We start from the raw sequence: 27,535 nt of genomic DNA, 5'->3' as shown, positions 1-27,535 counted from the left end.
TGTAGACAACTGATGGTGGATGAAAGTGCCTTTTTAGGAGTTTTGATTAATGTTGGTCGTTTTATATGGTTTGAGTGTCAGTCTTCTCCACTTTTCTCTAGCAACACATTCACCCACACACTCCTTTTCGCTGATCATAGGGTGTGGTTGGGGTAGAGGTTCTTCAGCATAACGGGGAGTAGATTGGTGATTTATTATATTCAAATGGGGGGTTAAAATGTTGGTCCAAGAGATTTTGTTAGATTAAATCACCCTGTTTTTCTACTCAAATATCTAGTTGTGAATGGGAAAACCTTGGCTCTACGTCTGAGGTGAAAAAGTCAAAGCACTTAAAATCCTATTCTTTCTGGCTGTCTCACAGCTGGGGTAGGGTTTTAGATGCAGGGGCAGAGAATAGCCAACCATGGTGAATGAGTTGGATGGTACGAGGTTAAATGAAATCAGGACTGGCTAAAAGAACTCTGAAAAGTTTTATTTTCTTATCCTACAAATTGGAGACGTTAGAATTATTTCTGAGACGGGGAACTCCTGAACTGGTCTAAACTGTTCAACTTTATTCACAGCCAACCAGATCTGCAGATCTGATATTAATGGGACTTGTCAGCAGAACATGACATATCTGTCCTCTATGATGTGAACAGTGGTTGATAGCAGAACTGCAGGTCAGTGGTTTGAGCACTGCTGGGCAGAGTTCACAATGTGTTTGTGAATTCACCAATCAGCACTTTAATTGGGTGAAATAGGGCACCTGTTTGCCTCTGGCAAGAAAAGGGGAAACTGCTGCATGCCATTCTCTCACTATCCACTCTCCAACTCCATCACACAACTCATGCTAATTGAGTTCAGAGGGCCTTTGTGGGTATGACTGTACACTACAGAGTAGTATTTAATATGACAAATGGCACCAATAGATATGTAGCCTATCTTTGTGTACTGGTTTATCTCAGAGCTCCTCCCCCAGTCACCTTCTCAACCCCTCTTTCTCCCCATACATCTCTTCCTCTCTCAGCTCGAAGACAAACTCCTCTGTTTGCCGATAGGCTGCTTCCTGCCCTTCTCAAACAAACACATGATCACTGACTGGCATCTGTCACAGTTTTCATATGATCCATTTTGATAACTGATCTACTCAGCGGTTTGCAATTCAATGTCGAGTCGTGCTACTGTTGAGTAGCGGTTGATTTATTTACTGTAATTCATGAATTGTTTTAATTTATCTTGTTGAAACAGTTGTATTTTTTATACTTGTCATCACTCCCATCTGCCCACACCGTACGTGGCTTATCTTCACCATGTGCTAGGTTCCTTGTGCAATGCACTTGGTGCTTTTAAATGTATGTCCTTGTTTTTTAAGAAATTTAGAATCAAAATAAATGATATACACCCATTCCACTGTATATTCTTCAAGAATCATTCTGAAATTGATTACATTTTTCCCCCCTCATCAATCTACACACAATACCTCATAATGACAAAGGGGGAAAAACATTTTTTTTAGACATTTTTGCACATTTATTAGAATGAATTAACAGGTAGCTTTTTTACAGAAGTATACAGACCCTTTGCTATGAGACTCGAAATTGAACTCCGGTGCATCCGGTTTCCATTCATCATCCTTGATGTTTCTACAACTTGATTGGAGTCCACCTGTGTTAATTCAATTGATTGGACATGATTTGGAAAGGCACATACCTGTCTATATAAGGTCCCACAGTTGACAGTGCATATCTGAGCAAAAACCAAGGGAATTGTCTGTCGAGCTCTGAGACAGGATTGTGTCGAGGGACAGATCTGGGGAAGGGTACAAAAAAATGTATGCAGCATTGAAGGTCCCCAAGAACACAGTGGTCTCCATTCTTAAATGGAAGAAATGTAGAACTGCCAAGACTCTTCCTAGAGCAAGGGCCTTGGTCAGGGAGGTGACCAAGAACCCGGTGACAGAGCTCCAGTTCCTCTGTGGAGACAACCCTCTCTGCAGTACTCCACCTATCAGGCCTTTATGGTAGAGTGGCCAAACTGAATCCACTCCTGAGTAAAAGGCACATGACAGCCCGCTTGGAGTTAGCCACAAGCCATCTAAAGACTCTTACCATGAGAAACAAGATTCTCTGGTCTGATGAAACCAAGATTGAGCACTTTGACCTGAATGCCAAGCGTCACATCTGGAGGAAAACTGGCACCATCCCTACGGTGAAGCATGGTGGTGGCAGCATGCTGTGGGGCTGTTTTTCAGTGGCAGGGACCGGGAGACTAGTCAGGATTGAGGAAAAGATGAATGGACCAAAGTACAAATAATTTTATTTGTCACGTGTTTAGCAAATGTTATTGCGGGTGTAGCGAAATGCTTGTGAGAGATCCTTGATGAGAACCTGCTCAGGACCTCAGACCTGGACAAAGGTTCACCTTCCAACAGGACAACGACCCTAAGCACACAGCCAAGACAACGCAGGAGTGGCTTCGGGACAAGTCTCTGATTGTCCTTGAGTGGCCCAGCCAGAGGCTGGACTTGAACCCGATCAAACTTCTCTAGAGAGACCTGAAAATGGCTGTGCAGCGATGCTCCCCATCCAACCTGACAGATCTTGAGAGGATCTGCAGAGAAGAATGGGAAACACTGCCCAAATACAGGTGTGCCAAGCTTGTAGCATCATACCCAAGAAGACTTGAGGCTGTAATTGCTGCTAAAGGTCCTTCAACAAAGTACTGAGTAAAGGGTCTGAATACTTATGTAAATGTGATATTTAAGTTTTTTATTTTTAATGAACTTGCACAAATTTCTAAACCTGTTTTTGCATTGTCATTATGGGGTATTGTTTTATAGATTGAAAAATAATTTTTAATCAATTTTAGAGTAAGGCTATAACAAAATGTGGAATAAGTCAGGGGGTCTGAATACTTTACAAATGCACTGTAACCTAAATTCCTCGTGAGCTTAGTTCAACTGTCTTACCCCTTCGAAACCCAAAATATAAGCATGTTTTACTCCAATATTTGTAAATAAATGTAAGCAAACCCTGTATAGCCTTAAAACATTATTAAAACTATACATTTGATATCATGTATTGTTAGTCCTTGCATCCATACCTCTATGAATTTGAGTGGTTACATTTATCCAGACCCATTCCTTTAGCTTATTAGTTGAAACGGGCAGGGAGAACGCTTTGTTTCAATTAAGGATTCTAGCTATAAAGCCAAATGGCTTATCTTTTACATCCACCATTTTGTCAGTTTCAGTCTGTTTCCATTATGTCCATCTCTCCTCCTCTCCACCCTACACAACACTCTCCTCCAGGTCTCCAGCTTTGGCAGCCACTCTGGTGTTAGAGTTAGAGTTGGAGGTGTTGAAGGCGTGCAGGTAGCCATGTGTGAGAGCAGGGGGCTGTTGGTCGCTGCCCATGCTGCTCGCTGAACTGGCCGTTGAGGCGCACTGGACCAGCATGCCGTGCACCGACTGGCTCCTCCTGGTCCATATCACACTCAGTCGCTTGGCATAGCTGTAGCAGGTTGTTGTGGTGATCTCGCCCACATCAAAGGAGCAGCTGCGTGTCCTCCCGAGTGGTGGACGATCGCCCCTCCTCCAGTCATCCAACCGCCCCTCCTCCCCCTGGGCCCCAGAGTCCAGGCTGCATCTGGAGCCCACCATTTTGTCCAAGTCTCTCTCCCTCTCCTCAGAGCGGCGCAGCTTGAGCTTGCCTGAGTGTCTCAGGGCCTTGTGAGCTCTGGGATGGGGTAAGGTCTGAGAGGTGATGGCAGGGGAGTAGTACAGTGTCACTCTCTCACTCTCAGGGGTGAAAGGGGGGAATCTTTCCCCCCTCACGCCTACCTCCAGGCCCTGCTCCTCAGCCTTTCTCTCTCCACTGAGCTGATCAGAGTCAAGCGTTGTCCTGGACTTGTTCTTGGCTTGAGGTTTGGTTTTCGATGGCAGGGGCTTAGCCTTTTGGCCAAGAATGCCTTTGGGCAGAGCCACCATCATCACTCTCCCATTCCCATTGGTCTGAGCGTAAACGTCCACTTCTCCCTTGGAGGGCAGGAAGTTGTCATGGTGATGGGCAGGGTAGTGACCCTCGTCTCTGCAGTCTCCACAGACGCGGTGCCTCACCATCATCGCCACGGTGAACACCAGCAGCATCACCACGATGACCCCACCCACCATGATTGTCAGTGTGCCGCCCAGGAAGTGCGCCTGCAGGGAACGGCACTCTGGGAAGTCCTCCTTGGTGCTGAACTGGGTGCAACCCAGGACCTTGGTGGTGGCCAGGGTGGACAGCCCGTCATCAAAGATGGCCAGGACACAAAGGCTGTAGTCAGCTCCAGACACAAGGTTCTTTAGCAGGAACGCGTTGCTTGTAGGAGGCAGAATCCTAACAGACAGGGAAGGGGGGGGGGGGGGTTGAGGAGTAATAAAAGAAAACATGATATTGAGTCATTTGCTGAGGAGAGAAAGAGGATCTCTGAGAGCAGCTGGGAGACGAATCAAATGAAATGCAATAAGCTACAGTACAACTCCTTAGTGCTAATGATGATGATGAGCAGCCAGCTAGAGGGAGGAGGAGTCAGATCTGCTCATTTGTTGTGGAAATGGGCTTAATCAATAATACTCTGCTGAAGAGGGAGAAGGGAAATAGAAAGGGTGAGATTGATATTCAGGGAAATGGGAGGCAGACTGAAGATGGCGCCGGAGAACAAGGCTAACTTTTTACGTATTCCTAACCAATTGTTTTTTTGTTGTCAACGACAAGACAGCCGATAAGGAGGAGGTCCGAGACCTGACCGTGGGGTGCCAGGTCAACAATCTCTCCCTCAACGGGATCAAGACAAAGATGATTGTGGACTACAGGAAAAGGAGGGCTGAGCAGGCCCCCATTCTCATCGACAGGGCTGCAGTGGAGCAGGTTGAGAGTTTCAAGGTCCTTGGTGTCCACATCACCAACAAACTAACATGGTCCAAGCAGCACCAAGACAGTCGTGAAGAGGGCACGACAAAACCTATTCCCCCTCAGGAGACTGAAAAGATTTGGCATGGGTCCTCAGATCCTCAAGGTTGCACCATGGAGAGCTTTCTGACTGGTTGCATCACTGCCTGGAATGGCAACTGCTCGGCCCCGACCGCAAGGCACTAGAGAGGGTAGTGCGAACGGCCCAGTACATCACTGGGGCCAATCTTCCTGCCATCCAGGACCTCTACACCAGGCCAGACACCATGGCAAGCGGTACTGGAGTGCCTAGGTCCAAGAGGCTTCTAAACAGCTTCTACCCCCACTAGTCACTGTAATAACTCTACCTACATGTACATATTACTTTGACTATCAGTGCCCCCGCACATGGACTCTGTACCCGTATCCCCCTGTGTATAGTCTCGCTATTGTTATTTTACCTCTTCTCTTTAATTACTTGTTACTTTTATTTCTTATTCTTACTCATATTTTTTTTTTTAACTGCGTTGTTGGTCAGTGGCTCATAAGTAAGCATTTCACTAAGAATACCTGTTGTATTCGGCGCGTGTGACTAATACAATTTTATTTTAAGCCAGTCTGTTTACGTATGTTTATTTTTTTCCTCTCCTCGGAAACGTGTCTTGCCAAGCGATGAGCTATTAAAGACAACTCCGAGGCAATGACACATACTCGCACCCCAATCACCACCCCCGCCCAAACGCTGTACGCAAGGAAGAGGACAAGACGGCAAACACTTCCATTTTTAAAGTCTTTCACCCCTCCGTCTTCCAACTGACTGTCAAATCTCTTGTTAAATGCTGCAGCTTATTGTATGGATTCAGACGGCTGTGTAGAACAGTATTGAAAATGTATTGGACGGTGTAAATGAGGCTGAATGCGTTTACCGTTGAGAGGTAATTGCGAGCTCTGAAAGGCAGACCTTGAGCAATTTTTAATTTCATCTGGCAGGCAGTTAACCTTTCTGGTGCCCTTGCTCTCCCTCATTCCTCCACACTATCCTCAAATTATATCTAGCTTTGGGTTACATTACTTTGTTGTTATTACATTTAGTTGTTTACAGGCAGGCTTTGTAATGAAAATTGGAAAGATGGGCTTTACGCTGAACATTAACTCAGAACATGCAAGCTATTATCTCCGTAGGCTTATATGAGGTGAATAACTGCATTGTAAGTTCTACTGAACCTGTCAAAGGGATATGCTGTTTAAAGAAATTAGCCATGGAGTCCCAGAGACGGTAGAAATGAATGTTTGCCTTCATCCATCTTATTTAGCTATGAAGACTACATATACCTTGGCATATATTAGTCATCCAAATGTGTGTATTTGCATACTTATTCTTTGATCTTGGAAGGCTTAGCAAGCAGTTCACCTGGCCTTATTGGGACACCAGGGAATTATGGGGTGTTATGAGGCATCAAATGTTTAGAGTATGAGACTAACCATCACTTCCTGACTTAGTGGGGGATGAAAGCTGGAAATGTTGAATTGGGAGGCGTTCTTCCTGTTTTTCATTCTGACAGCTGTGTGCACACATTAGTGTGTCCTGCCAAGTCCTTGAGAATCGTTCAGTATATGATATAAAACACTGCATGTCTATTTAGGTACCTATCCCTACCTCCACAAACTGAAGTGGGTTCAGTGTTCCCTAGACCCAAACCCAACATCTCCCTATTTATCTCTATTTCAGACTGACAGATGGGATGTGACACTGTCCTCAGATCTGCGGCTTGCACTTTTAACATTTTTTTATAAGGACTTCATCCTCCTTTTCCCACAGTCTTCTCTCTCTCCTTCCATTGCCCTATCTCCCTTCTATCTCTTTCCTTTCCCTCTATCACTCATTCATAATTTACAGTCAACTACGCCTGCTCTCCTTTAATTCATGTGTCAGTGTTCATGTTCATCACTCCTGGTCCCGGTCATTCAAGGACACTCTGATAACTCAGATCAATTGTAAAATCACTGGGGGGTTTTGTACATGACAGTATTACAATGGAAGACCACACAGAGGTGTTTGTTTTGCATCTAGCCTTTTGATTGATCTATTCATGCTTGCCCAGTTGGAACTGTCTCTCAGGTTCTGTAGGATGGCTGTGTCGCTGAGGGGAGCTTACCTGTACACCAGGGCGTCGTCTGCAGTGCAGTTGTACTGGATCTGGTACATCCACACCAGGTACGGCCCAGTGGCCCGGCCCAGGACCCAGCGCACCTGGGCAGAGGTGGCAGTCGCTCCCAGGACCCCCACCAAATGCTCATTGGCATCTCCATCTCCACTCTCCCCCTCTGTGGCGTTCTTGACAGTCACCACCCCTCCACCACCCTTCCGGCCTGCCCCTCTTCTCCCACTGGAGATATCTGATGACCCGGGATCCCCTCGAGGGCTGGTTAGGGGGACAGTGTTGTTGCCGCGGTGAGGGAGGGGGATGATCTTCAGGTCTATCAGGGCCGTAGCCTCCCCGGCAGCATTGATGGCAATGCAGGTGTATGCCCCATCGTCACGGGCACGGGTCACCAGCACGTCCAGTGTGCCGTTGTAGTAGGAGTGCACACGGCTGGAGTTGGCTACTATGCGGTCGTCAGGGGAGATCCAGTGGATGATTGGCTCTGGGTCTCCAATGGCACGGCACCTCAGCGTGGCCCTCTGGCCCTCCAGCACCCACAGCTTGTTGGAGTGGCGCGTGATGAGCGGAGGCTCACAGGTAAACTCCTCTTCTGGAATGGACCAGAAGTAGCGCCCAGCCAGGTGGACGGGAGTGGCGCACGTCTCCATGTCGTCCCCGCGGATCAGCCGCCTCAGCCACAGCAGCTCACAGTTACAGTGCAGGGGGTTCCCACCGAAGCTCAGGCTGATGACAGTGTTGTAGGGGGTGGGGCTGACCACGCCTGTCTGGGAGCGGGAGAACAGGGGGTCAGGGGGTAGAGTCTGCAGCCGGTTGGACGTCATGTCGAGACGAGCCAGCTTGTAGAGTTCTCCGAAGGAGCCCTCGGCGATGTGGTCCAGGAGGTTGTGGTCCAGGTTGAGGGTGTGCAGGCTGGCCATGTTCTGGATGGCCTCCCAGGGGACCTTCCTCAGGTTGTTGTAGGACAGGTCCAGATCCTCCAGCGTCTGCAGGAAGTCATCAAATGCCTCGGTGGAGACGTTGGTCAGCTGGTTGTTGTTGATGATGAGGTGCTGCAAGTTAGTTAGGCCGGACAGGTCTTTTGGCCCCACCACGGTCAGCCGGTTGGTGTCCAGGTGAAGTGAACGCAGGCTCTGAAGGTCAGCGAAGGCCAGAGGTTTCAGGGCATGGATGGTGTTCCTGGACAGAGTTAGCTCTACCAGGCCTGACATGTTGGCAAAGTCCACTCTGCCCACCTCCAGGATGAAGTTGTCAGCCAGACGGAGCTCCACTGTGCGCCGGTCAATGTCAGGAGGGACGAACAGCAGGCCCTTGTTGACACAGAGTGTGCTCAGAGACTCTGAGAGGTTTCGGCACACACAGTGGAAGGGACAGATGGAGACCATGCCCCAGGTCTCTCCAGCGGACACGCCCGGGCCCAGCAGAGCAGAGAACACACAGGAGCAGGTCACCACGGCCAGCCAGACTACAGTCTGTGGGGTCATAGAGCAGGCAGGGGGTCTCAGGGAAGGGCTGGTGACTTTTGGCTTGAGTTCAATAGGAGATAACAGGTTTATTTCCGGATGGACACCTTTTAGAGAGTGTTGCTTTGGAGAGAGCCTCCTAGAGGATTTTGAGTGGGGTGGAGCTGAGAATGGGTGTGATATTTGTGATTTGGATTTAGGCATTGTTGAGCTGGTTATCCATTGACCTACAGAAGAACAAGTGGGAAATCATTATCTCTCATTTCCATTGGTTTTCCCATTCAGTGGCTTTTACATCCAACAGTGCAGTAGAGGTATTGGATTGTACAATTGGTATTTGGAAAAAAATCCACAAACTTTCAATACTGATTTTGTAAACTGATGTGGTTATGTTTGTCTAGGCCTATGTGTATAGTTTCAATGAGATATGAGTGAGGTTAGATTTGATATTAACCTGCAAACCTGGGTGGTTTTTCTCAGACCGGTCACTGCTTCTGGGGTGGTGGCAATGACTACCGAGTTCAACTGTTACTGGTTCTGGGGTGGTGGCCATGACTACTGGGTTCCACTGTTACTGGTTCTGGGGTGGTGGCCATGACTACTGGCTTCCACTGTTACTAGTTCTGGGGTGGTGGCCATGACTACTGGCTTCCACTGTTACTGGTTCTGGGGTGGTGGCCATGACTACTGGGTTCCACTGTTACTGGTTCTGGGTGGTGGCCATGACTACCGAGTTCAACTGTTACTCGTTCTGGGGTGGTGGCCATGACTACCGGGTTCCACTGTTACTGGTTCTGGGGTGGTGGCCATGACTACTGTGTTCCTCTGTTACTGGGGCCTTCTTGTTCTCACCCTCCACTGCCCACTGTTCTGTCAGTGCTATTGCCCCATTCACCTGATGCATTACAGTGTGTGTGTTGAGCATGAACATTGACCCACGTTCCATCTAATGAGAAGGAATGACATTGGGTTAAAAGCCAGACTACAAAAGGCAGGTCCTTAATGAAGCAGAATAGTGGTTTGTAGGGTGACTGAGTCTCCAGGTCATGAATGGAAGCCTAGTCGCTTGAATTATCTGTAACATTACAGGCCTGATTAATGTGACTGTTGTGCTTTTCCATGGCTGCTGTGTTTCACTGGGTTGAGAATATTACATTTGTGCTCATTTGAGCATTATGTAAGGCCAGCTTCTTCTCCTGTCACGCTCACAAAGCACCGTTTTGAGTGTGTGTGAGGGAGAATGAGAGGGGGAGATGAAGAACCCACAAGGGGAATGATGGATACAACCTATAAATAACTGTGTAATAGTGTAAACTGTGTTTGTCTCTGTGCATGCACTGTGCAATGATACACACACACAATAAATGTTGTGGTGTGTAAGGTGGGATTAGTGTGTGCTTTATACTATGGGGTTAACCTTTTGGACCTGTATGTCTGAGTTGGGAGGGAAGATGGAGGCATGGTAACAGGGTTAGATTCTAAGCATTCTATCCCATATGTTTTCTGTTTGAGTTGGCTGAGGGTTTGAATGGATTGCACATCCCCCTTAGTTCCTAATCACAGTGACTGAGGACTGCACAGTAATTGTTCCTACATTAGTGGGTGAATATCCTGTTCTCCCACAGAACGGAACACCGAGGCCCTCATCTACAGTGCCTTGAGAAAGTTTTCACACCCCTGGCCTGTTTCCACAGTTTATAACCTGCATTTCAAATTGATTCCATTTTGATTTGGTGTCACTGGCATACATATACACACAATACCACATAATGTCAAAGTCAAATTACGTTTTTAGAAATGTTTACAAATGAATAGACAAATGAAAAGCTGAAAGTCAGTAAGTATTCAACCCATTTGTTATGGCAAGCCTAATGTTCATGAGTAAACATTTGCTTAACAAGTCACATGAGTTGCATTGACTTTCTGTGGGCAATAATGGCGTTTAACATGCTTTTTTTTAATGACCCCCTCATCTCTGTACCCCACACATATACACATAATTATCTGTAAGGTCCCTCAGTCGAGCAGTGAATTTCAAACACGTTCAACCACAAAGGCCAAGAAGGTTTTCCAGTGCCTTGCATAGAAGGGTACCTATTGGTAGATGAGTTATAAAAAAGCATTTAAAAAAAAAAAAAAGCAGTTATTGAATACCCCATTGAGCATTGTTAACTTATTAATTACACTTTGGATGGTGTATTAATATACCCATTCACTACAAAGATGCAAGCGTCCTTCCTAGCGCAGTTACCAAAGAGGAAGGAAACCGCTCAGGGATTTCACTGAGGCCTGTTTTTTCCCCCACCTTTATTTAACCAGGTAAGCAAGTTGAGAACGAGTTATCATTTGCAACTGCGACCTGGCCAAGATAAAGCAAAGCAGTGCGACACAGCAACAGTTACACATGGAATAAACAAGTGTACAGTCAATAACACAATAGAAGAAAAATAAATAAAAAGTAGTCTATACAGTGAATGCAAATGGCGTGAGGTAAGACCATAAATAGGCCATAGTAGCGAAGTCATTACAATTTAGCAAATAACACTGGAGTGATAGATGAGCAGATGTGCAAGTAGTGATTTTGGTGTGCAAAAGAGCATAAAAGTAAATTAAAACAATATGGGGATGAGGTAGGTAGATTGGGTGGGCTATTTACAGATGGACTATGTACAGCTGCAGCGATCGGTTAGCTGCTCAGATAGCTGATGTTTAAAGTTAGTGAGAGATATGTAAGTCTCCAGCTTCAGAGATTTTTTTGTATTGTTTTAAAAAAAATCGTTCCAGCCACTGGCAGCAGAGAACTGGGAGGAAAGGCGGCCAAAGGAGGTATTGGCTTTGGGGATGACCAGTGAGATATACCTGCTACGGGTGGGTGTTATCGTGACCAGCGAGCTAAGGCGAAGCTTTACCTAGCATAGACTTATAGATGACTTGGAGCCAGTGGGTCTGGTGACGAATATGTAGCGAGGGCCAGCCGACTAGAGCATACAGGTCGCAGTGGTGGGTGGTATAAGGTGATTTGTTAACAAAACAGATGGCACTGTGATAGACTGCATCCAGTTTGCTGAGTAGAGTATTGGAAGCTATTTTGTAGATGACATCGTCGAGGATCGGTAGAATAGTCAGTTTTACTAGGGTAATTTTGGTGGCGTGAGTGAAGGAGGCTTTGTTGCGAAATAGAAAGCCGATTCTAGATTTGATTATTTTGGATTGGAGATGTTTGATATGAGTCTGGAAGGAGAGTTTACAGTCTAGCCAGACACCTAGGTATTTGTAGTTGTCCACATATTCTAGGTCAGAACCGTCCAGAGTAGTGATGCTTGTCGAGCGGGCGGGTGCGGGCAGCAAACGATTGAAAAGCATGCATTTGGTTTTACTGGCGTTTTAAGAGCAGTTGGAGGCCACGGAAGGAGAGTTGTATGGCATTGAAGCTCGTCTGGAGGTTAGTTAACAGTGTCCAAAGAAGGGCCAGATGTATACAGAATGGTGTCGTCTGCATAGAGGTGGATCAGAGAATCACCAGCAGCAAGAGCGACATCGTTGATATATACAGAGAAAAGAGTCGGCCCGAAAATTGAACCCTGTGGTATCCCCATAGACTGCCAGAGGTCCGAACAACAGGCCCTCCGATTTGACACACTGAACTCTGTCTGCGAAGTAGTTGGTGAACCAGGCGAGGCAGTCATTTGTGAAACCAAGACTATTGAATCTGCCGATAAGAATACGGTAATTGACCGAGTCGAAAGCCTTGGCCAGGTCGATGAAGACGGCTGCACAGTACTGTCTTTTATCGATGGTGATTATGATATCGTTTAGTACCTTGAGCGTAGCTGAGATGCAGCCGTGACCAGCTTGGAAACCATATTGCACAGCGGAGAAGGTACGGTGGGTTTCTAAATGGTCAGTGATCTGTTTATTAACTTGACTTTTGAAGATTTTAGAAAGGCAGGGCAGGATGGATATAGGTCTATAACAATTTGGGTCTAGAGTGTCACCCCCTTTGAAGAGGGGGATGACTGCAGCAGCTTTCCAGTCTTTAGTGATCTCGGACGATACGAAAGGGAGGTTGAACAGACTGTTAATAGGGGTTGCTGCAATGGCGGCGGATCATTTTAGAAAGAGAGGGTCCAGATTGTCTAGCCCAGCTGATTTGTACGGGTCCAGGTTTTGCAGCTCTTTCAGAACATCTGCTATCTGGATTTGGGTGAAGGAGAAACTTCCGAGCCTCCCCAGCATCTCCAGGGGGTGACTAAAACAGAGTTAAATGTCTGTGATAGGGAGAACTATAGTATTGTAGTTAGTCCACAATTACTATCCTAAATAACAGGGTGAAAGGAAGCCTGTATAGAATAAAACATTCCAAAACATGCATCCTGTTTGCAATAAGGCAAAAGTAAAATGCTAAAAATATGGCAGAGACACATGTACTTTATGTCCTGAATACAAAGCATTATGGTTAGGGCAAATACAATACATCACTGAGTACCACTCTTCATATTTTCAAGCATGGTGGCGGCTGCATCATGTTATAGGTATGCTTGTTATCGGCAAGGACTAGCGAGTTTTTTTTATGTTTTAAAAAAAATGGAGTAGAGCTAAGCACAGGCAAAATCCTAGGCGAAAACCTGGTTCAGTATGCTTTCTAACATACACTGGGGGACAAATTCGCCTTTCAACAGGATAATTAACCTAAAACACAAGGCGAAATATACTCTGGAGTTGCTTACCAAGATGACATTGAATGTTCCTGAGTGGCCTAGTTAGTTTTGACTTAAATCGTCTTGAAAATCTATGGCAAGACTTGAAAATGGCTGTCTAGCAATGATCAACAACCAACTTGACAGAGCTTGAAGAATTCTAAAAAGAATGTGCAAATATTGTACAATCCAGGTGTGCGAAGCTCTTAGACTTAGCCAGAAAGACTCAATGTTATAATCGCTGCCAAAGGTGATTCTAACATGTATTGACTCAGGGGTGTGAAATACTTATGTAATAGAGATTTTGATTTAATTTTCAATAAATGTTTTTGCTTTGTCATTTATGGGGTATTGTGTGTAGATGGGTGAGGGGGGAAAATGTATATTTTAATCAATTTTAAATTTAGTCAACTCATGGTGAATGAATACTTTCTGAAGGCATTGTACATGGCAGTATTTATTTAAGAACACTATCTGGCTATAACTGCTAGTATTTAAATTCTTATCCCTAGTTATCTTCTTGGCTTGGATATGTTTCCCTCTTCTCAGTTTTTTTATGATCGTTGGCTCAAAGCACAGAGGGAAGACCTAATAAAGCTTTTCCATGTTGCATTATCTTACCTCTCTGTCCACCTATCCATATTTACTTTGACTTCAGCTCATCCTCCAAATCAACAAGCGTATGAGCAATTTGTTGCTTGTCAGTTTGTCATTTATATTTCACTCAGTCATTCCTGTTGTTAATATCCTTGTTTTTCTGGGATTCAATTGTTGCTAGGTCAGTCCATTGTATACATCCTCCAGGATTAGCAGAGTGACATGGGCACAGAGAATCACATTTCCTCCACAATGTGCAATACAGTCAGGACAGACTGCGAGTTAGATGCTCTATTCAAAGAAACACAGGGTTATATTCTAATGTGACGAAAACAAATGAACATTAACTTACAGAAGTTTGCTGTTCAGGATGCCAAGTCCATTGATTCGTTCTGGTAACTGGAGCATGAATCGAAATAATCAGATGTAGTTTTTCAAGCATGAGCCCAGAGGCTTTCAGAGATGACAAGCTTATGTTTCCTAGATAACAAAATATTTGAAATGTGTGAAACATTTCAGTGTGCTTCGTAGCGTTTATCCTCCATCTATTCACTAATTGCAGCCATCAGTCTTCTCCCAGGACAGTATCCAGTCTCTTCTCTTTACTCTGCAGTCGTTGGTATTCAGACCCCTCTTTCCTCTCGCTGCGCATCTGTCCTTCGCAGAATCAGTGCGGCTCTAGAACATCCCCAAGTCTGTTTTTATCTCTGTTGGAGAGCAGCTTTAACCACCTGACCTCCAACCCCCTTTCTCCTCCCAGTTTCCCACTGTGTGGGAAGGGTAACAATTCCTTTTCACTCCCTTGTTTCTTCCGTCATGCTGCCTTTTTTTGTTTTGTCTTAGTCGTCCAGACAAGCCCAGTGAAAGGAACAGTGCTGTTAACGTAGGTTATTAACCGTAGACGCCAACAACCTATTACGGTCGCATGTTTCACCTCTGTGTTTGCCGTGCTTATTCACAACTCAATCGCTTGGTTTGACGTTCATTTCCTCCGCCGTCCGGTGCTGTACCAGTCGGATTTGTGGCTTCTGCTGCAGCAAGCGCGTGTGTGAGCGAGGGAGAGACTGCAAAGTGTGTCTCCTACTGAGATGGGAGAGTGAGAGGGAAAGGGAGGGAGGAGGGAGAGCCTTGAGCAGTCCTGGCTTTTGATAGAAGGGGGGAAAGATGGAATTGGAGTGGCTAGGAGAAAATGCAAAAAATGTGCGTAGGATAAATTAGTCAAAATGAAAACAGGAGGCTGTAGGAGGTTTTGGAGGAGGGAGAGCTAGCAGCCTCACCCCCGTCTTTATCATTTTTTAGCCTAACAGTTGTGCCAAAGTAAGGGATGGCTTCATTACTGCTGTGATTAAAGCCGTTACCATTGTATTTACACAAGCCCTTAGCAGACTGTACATTCAGCTGGTTAGCAGTTGCTGTTTTCCTGTCTGCAATCGCCTGTAGACCACTGCTACAGTGAGAAACATGGAGACACTAGCCTAATAAGGTAGCTTTATGCTGAGGTGTTTGAAATGGGATATTGGTTGGTTACTATCAAGAGGCCTGTTAAATCAGCAATTTTGGGTTTAAAAGTCCTTTCATCAATTATTCAACGTTTGATTACTACAAGTTGATCACAATGGTCCCCAATGTACCCTGAATGTTAAGTGTGGTCGCGGGGATGGGGAGTTTCTGATTGTTCAGCAGATTTTGGAGTGAATAAAGTCTGATTTGGAGTGCTTGCTTGTCTTCCCTGCTGTGGTCTGGGGGTGTAGAGAGAGAGAGAGGGAGAATCTGAGAGAATCAATACGGATGATGAGAAACTCGGATGACTTACACTAGGTTTCTCAACCCAAACAGAAGTGATGAAGGTTAATACAGGTCAACACCAGCACCATGGCTGAATCTGACAGCGTGGCTTTTTGCCCTGGAGTTTGAGGGAACGAGACACAGAGAGGGGAGGCTTAGCCCCTCTTCATCCTCCTGGTTCCTTTCATCCCTCTTGTTTCTAATTCCAATCTGGGCTAGCTGTGTTTTTTTTGTTTTTTTGGTGAGGAGGACTGAGTGACTCACCCTCAGCCAGACACAAACTGGGGCTTTTTACAGAGGCCTGAGTACAGCCATGCTGGAGTGTTACACACACCCTACAGGAACACTATGTGTCCAACCAATAAGTGCTAGGTAACACTGTACTCCTGACACATACATGCATACATACATACATAATGATTATTCAGCCTACTGATTTTCTAAGGTGTTTCTTATCTTTCACCACATGGGAACCCTCATTTTGACTATTGTGTATAATTTAGGTGGAAAATGGGTTAATCTATCTGCAGGAAATTTGAGAAATGATTTACCTGGGGAAGCTGCAGGGGGACATTTTAATTTGATTCAATCCATAGCTATTCAGAGTCTGGACAATGGAGGATGTGTGGCCAATTGCAGAGAGGATCTCTTCAGGACCAAGGACAGCAGCACTCTGAGCCTTACACCACATTCAGAGAACAGAATAAACTCACTGGGGCTGGCCATCTTGACCGTACTGTCAGAACTCTTGCCAGTTGACAAATTGGTCAATATTTTGAAGCAAATAACCCTGGCTTTTTGTGCCTTTCTCTTAATCATGAATGGCTAATTTGGAAGTGGTGTCATGGATGCATAATTTATCAGCCGGTCCAAAGAAGAGGCCTTGAAGCATTTCCCAGATGCATTGTGCTCAAAGGTTGTTTTTTTTTTCACCCCCTCTTTCCTGCCCACTTGATGCAGTCATTATTAAAATGGGGTGTTAAAAAACAAGGTTAGTTAGCTGTGATTGATGGTTTCCCAGAAAGTTTGTAACAGCACGACTCAAAAAACGGTAATTAGAGAGCAAGGAGTGTCAGGGCACAAGCTATATCCTCTATTCTTACATAACTAGAGAATAAGAACGATCTGATTTGTACGTTTTTTTTATCGACATTCCATACAAAATGAATGAATTGTACTGTCATCATACTGACAATGATGCAACTATGGACTAATTTGTCTCTTCTCAGAAAGAAGCTAATCTTATTTAGTTTCTGAATTTATATTGCCAGTGCAGACTTGCACATATGTTATTTATTAACGTCCTCTGTAATGTTCTTAGTTTGCTTTAGTCTTTTGGTGAGGGTTGGTTCTGTTGTAAGACCTGTAATTGGGTCTACATGTAGAGGAATCTGGGTCACGGCGCTGTGTTGGCTTACTAGGCTATTTTCTGCTGTTTGAAGTGTGTGGTAGAAATGGACTAAGGACTTGAGCAGTAGCCTATAGATATTTTCCCAGTCATTTCTATTATCTTATTCACTCTAATTTCTCTGTGCCTCTCATTTAGTCTCACTTGCTCTGGCTTCCTGCTTCTCTCTTTCTGTGTGTGTACCCCAGTGCACCTGGCTGAGACAGATGTGCAGCATGGCACAGAGGAACATGCAGGGCATATGTTGAGGATTAGCTGGGATTGTTTTGCCTAGTGATCACACTGTTTTCTGCTCTGTGTGTTTTGGCCTGATTAGTGCTCACAGAAGAAGGGACTCAGTGTGGCGGTATTGAGTGTTCTAAGCCATTTGATTCGGGACTGACCACAAAATGACCTCCCAGCCCTCCATAACCATTTGCACTTGAGCTGTGTGTTTGCATGTCCAGGCACTTTGCCCAAAATCTCGGTCCCTAGTGTTATGTATCATGCATACGGTCTTCTTGACCATTTTGTCATTTTAACAGCAATCTCTCGCCCCCTCCCACTAGTTTTTTTTCCATTTCTCGCCCCCTCTTATTTTTGTTCCTGCACAGACCAACATCCCCTTCCTCCAGAACGTTCTGAGTAACGATCAGTTCCTGTACGGCACCGTTGACACCCAGTTCATAGATGAGAACCAGGAACTCTTCAACCTCAAGCCGGTCCAGAACCGAGCCCAGAAGCTGCTGCACTACCTGGGTAAAATGTCTTCAACTCACTGAAATTAGATTTGTTATTTCATAAACTGTGCTTCTTGTACTTAATTTAAAATAATTTGTTTTGTAATCTCTCTCTCTTTGTTGGTATAAATAATTTCAACTTTAGACACCACTTACTCAGTCATCTGATGTGTAGCTAATGATTGTCTTGATTCGTTGAACAATTGAAGCTTCCCTCCCTAGATCAAGTGGTGAGTGAGTTGAATTCATACCTGGCTGGAATTAAAGCCGGTTTACGGCACAACTCTTTTTTTTTGGATGGGTTTTAAATGTTTGTTTTTTTTAGGGGGTGGATCAGCTTTAATATTAGATTGATGGAAGCAACAATCAATGTAATTATCTGCATCATTTCCAATCCCCCATATATTTTGGGGATAAATATATAAACTCAGCAAAAAAAGAAACGTCCTCACTGTCAACTGCATTTATTTTCAGCAAACTTAACATGTGTAAATATTTGTATGAACATAACAAGATTCAAAAACTGAGACATAAGTTCTGCAGACATGTGACTAACAGAAATTGAATAATGTGTCCCTGAACAAAGGGGGGGGGGGGGGGTGTCAAAATTAAAAGTAAGTCAGTATCTGATATGGCCACCAGCTGCATTAAGTACTGCAGTGCATCTCCTCATGGACTGCATCAGATTTGCCAGTTCTTGCTGTGAGATGTTACCCCACTCTTCCACCAAGGCACCTGCAAGTTCCCGGACATTTCTGGGGGGAATGGCCCTATCCCTCACCCTCCGATCCAACAGGTCCCAGATGTGCTCAATGGGATTGAGATCTGGGCTCTTCGGCGGCCATGGCAGAACACTGACATTCCTGTCTTGCAGGAAATCACGCACAGAACGAGCAGTATGGCTGGTGGCATTGTCATGTTGGAGTGTCATGTCAGGATGAGCCTGCAGGAAGGTTACCACATGAGGGAGGAGGATGTCTTCCCTGTAACGCACAGCGTTGAGATTGCCTGCAATGATAACAAGCTCAGTCCGATGATGCTGTGACACACCGCCCCAGACCATGACGGACCCTCCACCTCCAAATCGATCCCATCCGAGAGTACAGGCCTCGGTGTAACGCTCATTCCTTCGACGATAAACGCGAATCCGACCATCACCCCTGGTGAGACAAAACCGCGACTCGTCAGTGTAGAGCACTTTTTGCCAGTCCTTTCTGGTCCAGCGATGGTGGGTTTGTGCCCATAGGCAACATTGTTGCATGTGATGTCTGGTGAGGACCTTCCTTACAACAGGCCTACAAGCCCTCAGTCCAGCCTCTCTTAGCCTATTGCGGACAGTCTGAGCACTGATGGAGGGATTATGCGTTCCTGGTGTAACTCGGGCAGTTGTTGCCATCCTGTACCTGTCCCGCAGGTGTGATATTAGGATGTACCGATCCTCTGCAGGTGTTGTTACACGTGGTCTGCCACTGCGAGGACGATCAGCTGTCCGTCCCATCTCCCTGTAGCGCTGTCTTAGGCGTCTCACAGTACAGACATGGCAATTTATTGCCCTGGCCACATCTGCAGTCCTCATGCCGCCTTGCAGCATGCCGAAGGCACGTTCATGCAGATGAGCAGGGACCCTGGGCATCATTCTTTTGGTATTTTTCAGTCAGTAGAAAGGCCTCTTTAGTGTCCTAAGTTTTCATAACTGTGACCTTAATTGCCTACCGTCTGTAAGCTGTTAGTGTCTTAGCGACCGTTCCACAGATGCATGTTCGTTAATTGTTTATGGTTCATTGAACAACCATGGAAACGGTGTTTAAACCCTTTACAATGATCTATGAAGTTATTTGGATTTTTACAAATTATCTTTGAAAGACAGGGTCCTGAAACGGGACGTTTCTTTTTTTGCAGAGTTTATATCGATATACATCAAATTGATTTATATAGCCCTTCTTACATCAGCTCATATCTCCAAAGTGCTGTACAGAAACCCAGCCTAAAACTCCAAACAGCAAGCAATGCAGGTGTAGAAGCATGGTGGCTAGGGAAAAACTCCCTAGAAAGGCCAAAACCTAGGACGGAACCTAGAGAGGAACCAGGCTATGAGGGGTGGCCAGTCCTCTTCTGGCTGTGCCGGGTGGAGATTATAACAGAACATGGCCAAGATGTTCAAATGTTCATAAATTGAACAGCATGGTCAAATAATAATAATCACAGTAGTTGTCGAGGGTGCAGCAAGTCAGCACCTCAGGAGTAAATGTTAGTTGGCTTTTCATAGCCGATCATTAGGATTATCTCTACTGCTCCTGCTGTCTCTAAAGAGTTGAAAACAGCAGGTCTGGGACAGGTAGGACGTCCGGTGAACAGGTCAGGATTCCATAGCCGCAGGCAGAACAGTTGAAACTGGAGCAGCAGTACGGCCAGGTGGACTGGGGACAGCAAGGAGTCATCATGCCAGGTAGTCCTGAGGCATGGTCCTAGGGCTCAGGTCCTCCGAGAGAGAAAGAGAATTAGAGAGAGCATACTTAAATTCACACAGGACACCGGATAAGACAGGAGAAGTACTCCAGATATAACAAACTGACCCTAGGCCCACGACACATGAACTACTGCAGCATAAATACTGGAGGCTGAGACAGGAGGGCTCAGGGGACACTGTGGCCCCATCCGATGATACCCCCGGACAGGGCCAAACAGGAAGGATATAACCCCACCCACTTTGCCAAAGCACTTCCCCCACACCACTATAGGCATATCTTCAACCACCAAATAGAGCTTTTTGGTCTAAACTCCACTTGCCGTGTTTGGAGGAAGAAGGATGAGTACAACCCCAAGAACACCATCCCAACTGTGAAGCATGGAGGTGGAAACATCCTTCTTTGGGGATGCTTTTCTGCAAAGGGGACAGGACGACTGCACCGTATTGAGGGGAGGATGGATGGGGCCATGTATCGCGAGATCTTGGCCAACAACCTCCTTCCCTCAGTAAGAGCATTGAAGATGGGTCGTGGCTGGGTCTTCCAGCATGACAACGACCCGAAACACACAGCCAGGGCAACTAAGGAGTGGCTCCGTAAGACGCTTCTCAAGGTCCTGGAGTGGCCTAGCCAGTCTCCAGACCTGAACCCAATAGAAAATCTTTGGAGGGAGCTGAAAGTCCGTATTGCCCAGCGACAGCCCCGAAACCTGAAGGATCTGGTGAAGGTCTGTATGGAGGAGTGGGCCAAAATCCCTGCTGCAGTGTGTGCAAACCTGGTCAAGAACTGCAGGAAACGTATGGTCTCTGTAATTGCAAACAAAGGTTTCTATAACAAATATTAAGTTCTGCTTTTCTGATGTATCAAATACTTGCAATAAAATGCAAATGAATTACTTAAAAATCATACAATGTGATTTTCTGGATTTTTGTTGAAGTCGGAAGTTTACATACACCTTAGCCAAATACTTTTAAAGTCAGTTTTTCACAATTCCTGACATTTAATCCTAGTAAGACTTCCCTGTCTTAGGTCAGTTAGGATTACCACTTTATTTTAAGAATGTGAAATGTCAGAATAATAGAATTATTTATTTCAGCTTTTATTTATTTCATCACATTCCCAGTGGGTCAGAAGTTTACATACACTCAATTAGTATTTGGTAGCATTACCGTTAAATTGTTTAAAAAGAAATCAGCCAAGACCTCAGAACAAAAATTGTAGACCTCCACAAGTCTGGTTCAACCTTGGGAGCAATTTCCAAATGCCTGAAGGTACCACTTTCATCTGTACAAACAATGGTACGCAAGTATAAATACCATGAGACCACACAGCCGTCATACAGCTCAGGAAGGAGACGCGTTCTGTCTTCTAGAGATGAGCACACTTTGGTGCGAAAAGTGCAAATCAATCCCAGAACAACAGCAAAGAGCCTTGTGAAGATGCTGGAGGAAACGGGTAACAAAAGTGTTTATATCCACAGTAAAACAAGTCCTATATTGACATAACATGAAAGGCCACTCAGCAAGGAAGAAGCCACTGCTCCAAAACCTCCATTAAAAAAAGCCAGACTTCGGCTTGCAACTGCACAGGGGACATTTATAGAAATGTCCCCTGGTCTGATGACACAAAAATAGAACTGTTTGGCCATAATGACCATCGTTATGTTTGGAGGGAAAAAAGGGAGGCTTGCAAGCCGAAGAACACCATCCTAACCTTGAAGCACGGGGGTGGTAGCATCATGTTGTGGGGCTGCTTTGTTGCAGGAGGGACTGGTGCACTTCACAAAATAGATTGCATCATGAGGTAGGAAAATGATGTGGATATATTGAAGCAACATCTCAAGACATCAGTCTTGTTAAAGCTTGGTCGCAAATGGGTCTTCCAAATGGATAATGACCCCAAGCATACTTTCAAGTCGTGGCAAAATGGCTTAAGGACAACAAATTCAAGGTATTGGAGTGGCCATCACAAAGCCCTGACCTCAATCCCATAGAAAATTTGTGGGCAGAACTGAAAAACGTGTGCGAGCAAGGATGCCTACAAACCTGATTCAGTTACACCAGCTCTGTCAGGAGGAATGGGCCAAAATTCACCCAAATTATTGTGGGAAGCTTGTGGAAGGCTACCTGAAATGTTTGACCCAAGTTAAACCATTTTAAAGGCAATGCTACCAAATACTAATTGAGTGTATGTAAACTTCTGACCCACTGGGAATGTGATAAAATAATTAAAAGCTGAAATAAATCATTAACTCTACTATTATTCTGACATTCACATTCTTAAAATCAAGTGGTGATCCTAACTGACCTAAGACAGGGCATTTTTTTACTAGGATTAAATGTCAGGAATTGTGAAAAACTGAGTTTAAATGTTTTGGCTAAGGTGAATTAAACTTCTGACTTCAACTGTGTGTGTATGTGTAATATATGTACGTACAGTGGGGCAATAAAGTATTTAGTCAGCTACCAATTGTGCAAGTTCTCCCACTTAAAGACAAGAGAGGCTTGTCATTTTCATCATAGGTACACTTCAACTATGACAGACAAAAAGAGAAAAAAAATCCAGAAAATCACATTGTAGGATTTTTAATGAATGTATTTGCAAATTAACAAGATTTCTGATGAAACCAAGATTGAGCTCTTTGGCCCTAATGCCAAGCGCCACATCTGGAGGAAACCTGGCACCATCCCTACGGTGAAGCATGGTGGTGGCAGCATCATGCTGTGGGGATGTTTTTCTGTGGCAGGGACTGGGAGACTAGTCAGGATTGAGGGAAATATATATGAAGCAAAGTACAGAGATCATTGATGAAAACCTGCTCCAAAGCACTCAGGACCTCAGACTAGGGCAAAGGATCACGTTCCAACAGGACAACGGTCCTAAGCACACAGCCAAGACAAAGCAGGAGTGACTTCGGGACAATTCTCAATGTCCTTTAGTGGCCCAGCCAGAGCCCGGACTTGAACCCGATTGAACTTCTCTGGTGAGACCTGAAAATAGCTGTGCAAGTGACGCTTCCCATCCAACCTGGGAGTTTGAGAGGATCTGCAGAGAAGAATGTGAGAAACTCCCCAAATACAGGTGTGCCAAGCTTGTAGCGTCATACCCAAGAAGACGCAAGGCTGTAATCCAAAGGTGCTTCAACAAAGTACAGAGTAAAGGGTCTGAATACTTATGTAAATGTCATATTTCAGTTTATTTGTAAGAAATGTGCAAAAATTTCTAAACCCAGTTTTTGCTTTGTCATTATGGGGTGTTATGTGTAGATTGATGAGGGGGGATTAACATTTGAATCAATTTTAGAATAAGGCCGTAACGTATAAACATTTGGAAAGAATACTTTCCGAATGCACTGTACGCGTGAAGTGATTTTAGTATGCTTTTCTCCCATATAATGTTGCGCTGGGCATTGCCAGGGACCTCCACGATACAATATTATCACAATACTTAGGGGCCGATAATGTATTGCAGTTCTCATGACTCTATATGTATTCTGAATGCGATTCGGTAATGCCAGTTGATTCTATACATATTGCTCACTATATGTCTGCTGCAGAGGGAGGAGAACATTTTGTGGAAATGTGAATGAATGTAGGAGAATGTAACACAGATCTGGTAAAAGATAATACAAAGAAAAAACCAAACGTTTTTTGTACCGTCTTTGAAATGCAAGAGAAAGGCCATAATGTATTATTCCAGCCCAGGTGCAATTTAGATTTTGGCCACTCGATGGCAGCAGTGCATGTGCAAAGTTTTAGACTGATCCAATGAACCATTGCATTTCTGTTCAAACTGTTGTCAAGACTGCTCAAATGTGCCTAATTTGTTAATAACTTTTCATGTTCAAAACTGTGCACTCTCCTCAAACAATTAGCCTGGTATTATTTCACTGTAATAGCTACTGTAAATTGGACAGTGCAGTTAGATTAACAAGAATTTAAGCTTTCAACCAATTTCAGATATGTCTATGTCCTGGGAAATGTTCTTCCTCATGCTTATCGCATTAGTCTACATTAGCCCAACCGTCCCGTGTATGGGACATTGATCCTGATGAACTTTTAAAAGAAGATGGAGAACAAGCTATAGGATGAAAAATACCATAGTTTTGGCACAGGTATAGCTGATTAGCGCCAGCTAATGCAACCTAGCAAACAAAATCGATACTTTGAGTCAAAGTTAAAATGTAATATCCAAAATAATATTGCGATATGTAACTATGGACCCCCCCCCCCTGCCCGTCATTAAAATAATGTATTGGTAGGTTTTAAATGCCTACGACGATGACCAACTCAGGTTTTCTGACGCTTTCTTGCTGTCCTGTTTCAGGTCATGTGATGGTAAACGGACCCACCACTCCCATACCAGTGAAGGCCAAGCCCTCATCTATCGATCCTGTGATCCCACCCGTTCCTCTGGGTGAGATTCCAAACTACAAAACCTACCAGCTTTCTGTGAAACATCTTTTAGTTTTTTCTTGTAGCAGCCCATTTTTTGTTTTAATACAGTCAGTACAACATAGTAAAAGCTATGTATTGATGTGGATTAGGTGAGCCTCCGGTTGGGTTCCGTGACGTCCTATTGAGGGAGGGTCCAGAGGGCTTTGCCAAGGCAGTGCGTGCCCACAAGGGTCTGCTGCTCATGGACACCACCTTCAGAGATGCCCACCAGTCTCTCCTGGCCACCCGTGTCCGCACCCACGACCTCAAACAGATCGCCCCCTTCGTAGCCCACAACTTCAACAACCTCTTCAGCGTTGAGAACTGGGGAGGTGAGGAGTTGTTTACTACCAGTGCTCGCACTCAATCTTTTGAATGTATTTTCTATTACCACACGTTTTCCGATCTCAATCTGCACTTTGTTTTTCTCTGGGCCGATTTTGCAGCCTGCCTATGATTCAGTGGCCTCATTATAAACATTATGTTTTCAAAAATCCCCGTTTGAGTTGAAAGGTCAAATATAATTAACTGCTAGGGTAAATTTAAAATGTGACACCGCTTCAGGCCTGAGTTCACATCATTGAGCTGAGCAAGTTAGTGTAGTGTATCTGGGTTATTCGGGGGGGGGGGGGGGGGGGGGGGGGTTGTTCTCCTCTCCTCATGTCTCTGAAGAAAAAGGACGGCACACTTTTGAGGTTGATATGGATAGACTGACAGTATGTTTCTAAATAGAGACTGAAGAAAGGCTCTGTCTCATCTGTAGCAAAGTGATGTATGAAAATACATGTTTCATTTGGATAGCTCTTTTTAGAAAATAAGCTACAGGAGATCACCTTAGCACCCTGAAAAAAGAGTCTACTGTGACTGTGTCCAAAAACATTTTGATGTTGAGGGATCTGGACATCAGACTAGGGAGAGAGTCCTCCCTCTCTGGATGAATAGGAGAGATTCATAGTCTTTTCATGAAATCTGTCCATTTACTGTCTAGTAGATACATAAGCAGTCCAAATGCTGAGGTTTATGGAGTCTGTTGCTATGGCAGTTATTGATCATTCCTCTTCTGTGCAGGTGCCACCTTTGATGTGGCGATGCGTTTCCTGTGTGAGTGTCCATGGAAACGGCTGCAGGAGCTGAGGGCTCTGCTGCCCAACGTGCCCTTCCAGATGCTGCTCAGAGGAGCCAATGCTGTGGGCTACACCAATTACCCCGACAACGCCGTGTTCAAGTCAGTACCTCTGCCCTGAATCATGCACCCCTTAATCCTTATTCCAACCAGAGCACGTATAGTGTCAACCCAGCCCTCACAGTTTGAGGGTTATGCATGGTGTTTTTAGAAAGCATCACCCTTGAACCCAAGGTCTCTTCACTTGTCCTCATCCATCTTTTAATTGTTCTGACCAGGTTCTGTGAGGTGGCCAAGGAGAACGGCATGGACATCTTCCGTGTGTTTGACTCTCTGAACTACCTTCCCAACCTGATGCTGGGTATGGAGGCTGCTGGGACTGCCGGGGGTGTGGTGGAGGCCTCCATCTCCTACACAGGGGATGTGTCTGACCCAATGAGGCAAAAGTACTCTCTGGAGTACTACCTGAAGCTGGCTGATGAGCTGGTCAGAGCTGGAACACACATACTGAACGTCAAGGTACTTTAGGGTGGCTCTGAACCAAACCCACTGATGTGGTTTATCTCAACCACTTACATGTTCTATTTGTATTGCGCTATATATACATTTTTTTTTATTAGTGACTCGGTCATAAATAACTAAAGAGAAAGGAGTCTGTCATGTTGTTGACCCCTCTATCCTTCTGCAGGACATGGCAGGGCTGCTGAAGCCTGAGTCCAGCCGTATGTTGATTGGTGCTCTGAGGGACCGTTTCCCTGATATGCCCATCCACGTCCACACCCACGACACGGCAGGCGCCGGCGTGGCTGCCATGCTGGCGTGTGCCGAGGCCGGGGCCGACATCGTAGACGTCGCTGTGGACTCCATGGCTGGGATGACATCACAGCCCAGCATGGGAGCTATTGTCGCCTGCACCAAGGGAACCAATCTCAGCACAGGTGAGCTGCCAGCCAGTAGAGGGCAAATAAAGTGAGCTGCCAGCCAGTAGAGGGCAAATAAAGTGAGCTGCCAGCCAATGGAGGGCAAATAAAGTGAGCTGCCAGCCAATGGAGGGCAAATAAAGTGAGCTGCCAGCCAATGGAGGGCAAATAAAGTGAGCTGCCAGCCAATGGAGGGCAAATAAAGTGAGCTGCCAGCCAATGGAGGGCAAATAAAGTGAGCTGCCAGCCAATGGAGGGCAAATGAAGTGAGCTGCCAGCCAGTAGAGGGCAAATAAAGTGAGCTGCCAGCCAATGGAGGGCAAATAAAGTGAGCTGCCAGCCAATGGAGGGCAAATAAAGTGAGCTGCCAGCCAATGGAGGGCAAATAAAGTGAGCTGCCAGCCAATGGAGGGCAAATAAAGTGAGCTGCCAGCCAGTAGAGGGCAAATAAAGTGAGCTGCCAGCCAGTAGAGGGCAAATAAAGTGAGCTGCCAGCCAGTAGAGGGCAAATAAAGTGAGCTGCCAGCCAGTAGAGGGCAAATAAAGTGAGCTGCCAGCCAGTAGAGGGCAAATAAAGTGAGCTGCCAGCCAGTAGAGGGCAAATAAAGTGAGCTGCCAGCCAATGGAGGGCAAATAAAGTGAGCTGCCAGCCAATGGAGGGCAAATAAAGTGAGCTGCCAGCCAGTAGAGGGCAAATAAAGTGAGCTGCCAGCCAATGGAGGGCAAATAAAGTGAGCTGCCAGCCAATGGAGGGCAAATAAAGTGAGCTTCCAGACAATTTTTATTTTACCTTTTTATTGAACTTGGCAAGTCAGTTAAGAACAAATTATTATTTACAATGACGGCC

The 27,535-nt window shown here is 45.3% G+C and overlaps 2 protein-coding genes across 3 annotated transcripts in view; one reads left to right on the top strand and one right to left on the bottom strand.

The window, feature by feature from the left end:
- LOC110509959 (pyruvate carboxylase, mitochondrial) overlaps window positions 1–27,535 on the top strand; it is a 108,021-nt gene that overhangs the window by 69,895 nt on the left and 10,591 nt on the right. Inside the window, exons 11-16 of the mRNA XM_036967814.2 lie at window positions 17,619–17,763; window positions 24,536–24,625; window positions 24,756–24,977; window positions 25,714–25,870; window positions 26,047–26,287; window positions 26,457–26,706. Coding sequence (XP_036823709.1) covers window positions 17,619–17,763; window positions 24,536–24,625; window positions 24,756–24,977; window positions 25,714–25,870; window positions 26,047–26,287; window positions 26,457–26,706 — 1,105 coding nt within the window. The remainder of the gene's footprint in view (window positions 1–17,618; window positions 17,764–24,535; window positions 24,626–24,755; window positions 24,978–25,713; window positions 25,871–26,046; window positions 26,288–26,456; window positions 26,707–27,535) is intronic.
- LOC110509960 (leucine-rich repeat and fibronectin type-III domain-containing protein 4) lies at window positions 1,167–10,997 on the bottom strand. Of its 2 annotated transcripts, XM_090226737.1 has the most exons (3): window positions 9,001–9,203; window positions 7,070–8,765; window positions 1,167–4,361 (listed from the first exon to the last, which is right to left on the bottom strand). In XM_090226737.1, the coding sequence occupies exons 1-3, from the start codon at window positions 9,089–9,091 to the stop codon at window positions 3,272–3,274; spliced, it is 2,877 nt and encodes a 958-aa protein (XP_090082863.1). In that variant the 5' UTR covers window positions 9,092–9,203; the 3' UTR covers window positions 1,167–3,271. The 2 variants fall into 2 exon arrangements, with proteins under 2 accessions (XP_090082863.1, XP_036823710.2); XM_036967815.2 differs by having other exon boundaries at window positions 7,070–10,997.

Source organism: Oncorhynchus mykiss, chromosome 29 (genome assembly GCF_057628025.1).
Source record: "Oncorhynchus mykiss isolate SJ-2025 chromosome 29, ASM5762802v1, whole genome shotgun sequence".
Lineage (NCBI taxonomy): Eukaryota > Metazoa > Chordata > Actinopteri > Salmoniformes > Salmonidae > Oncorhynchus > Oncorhynchus mykiss.
The sequence above is the reverse complement of the archived record's forward strand: the minus strand, read 5'-3'. Positions and strand labels throughout refer to the sequence as shown.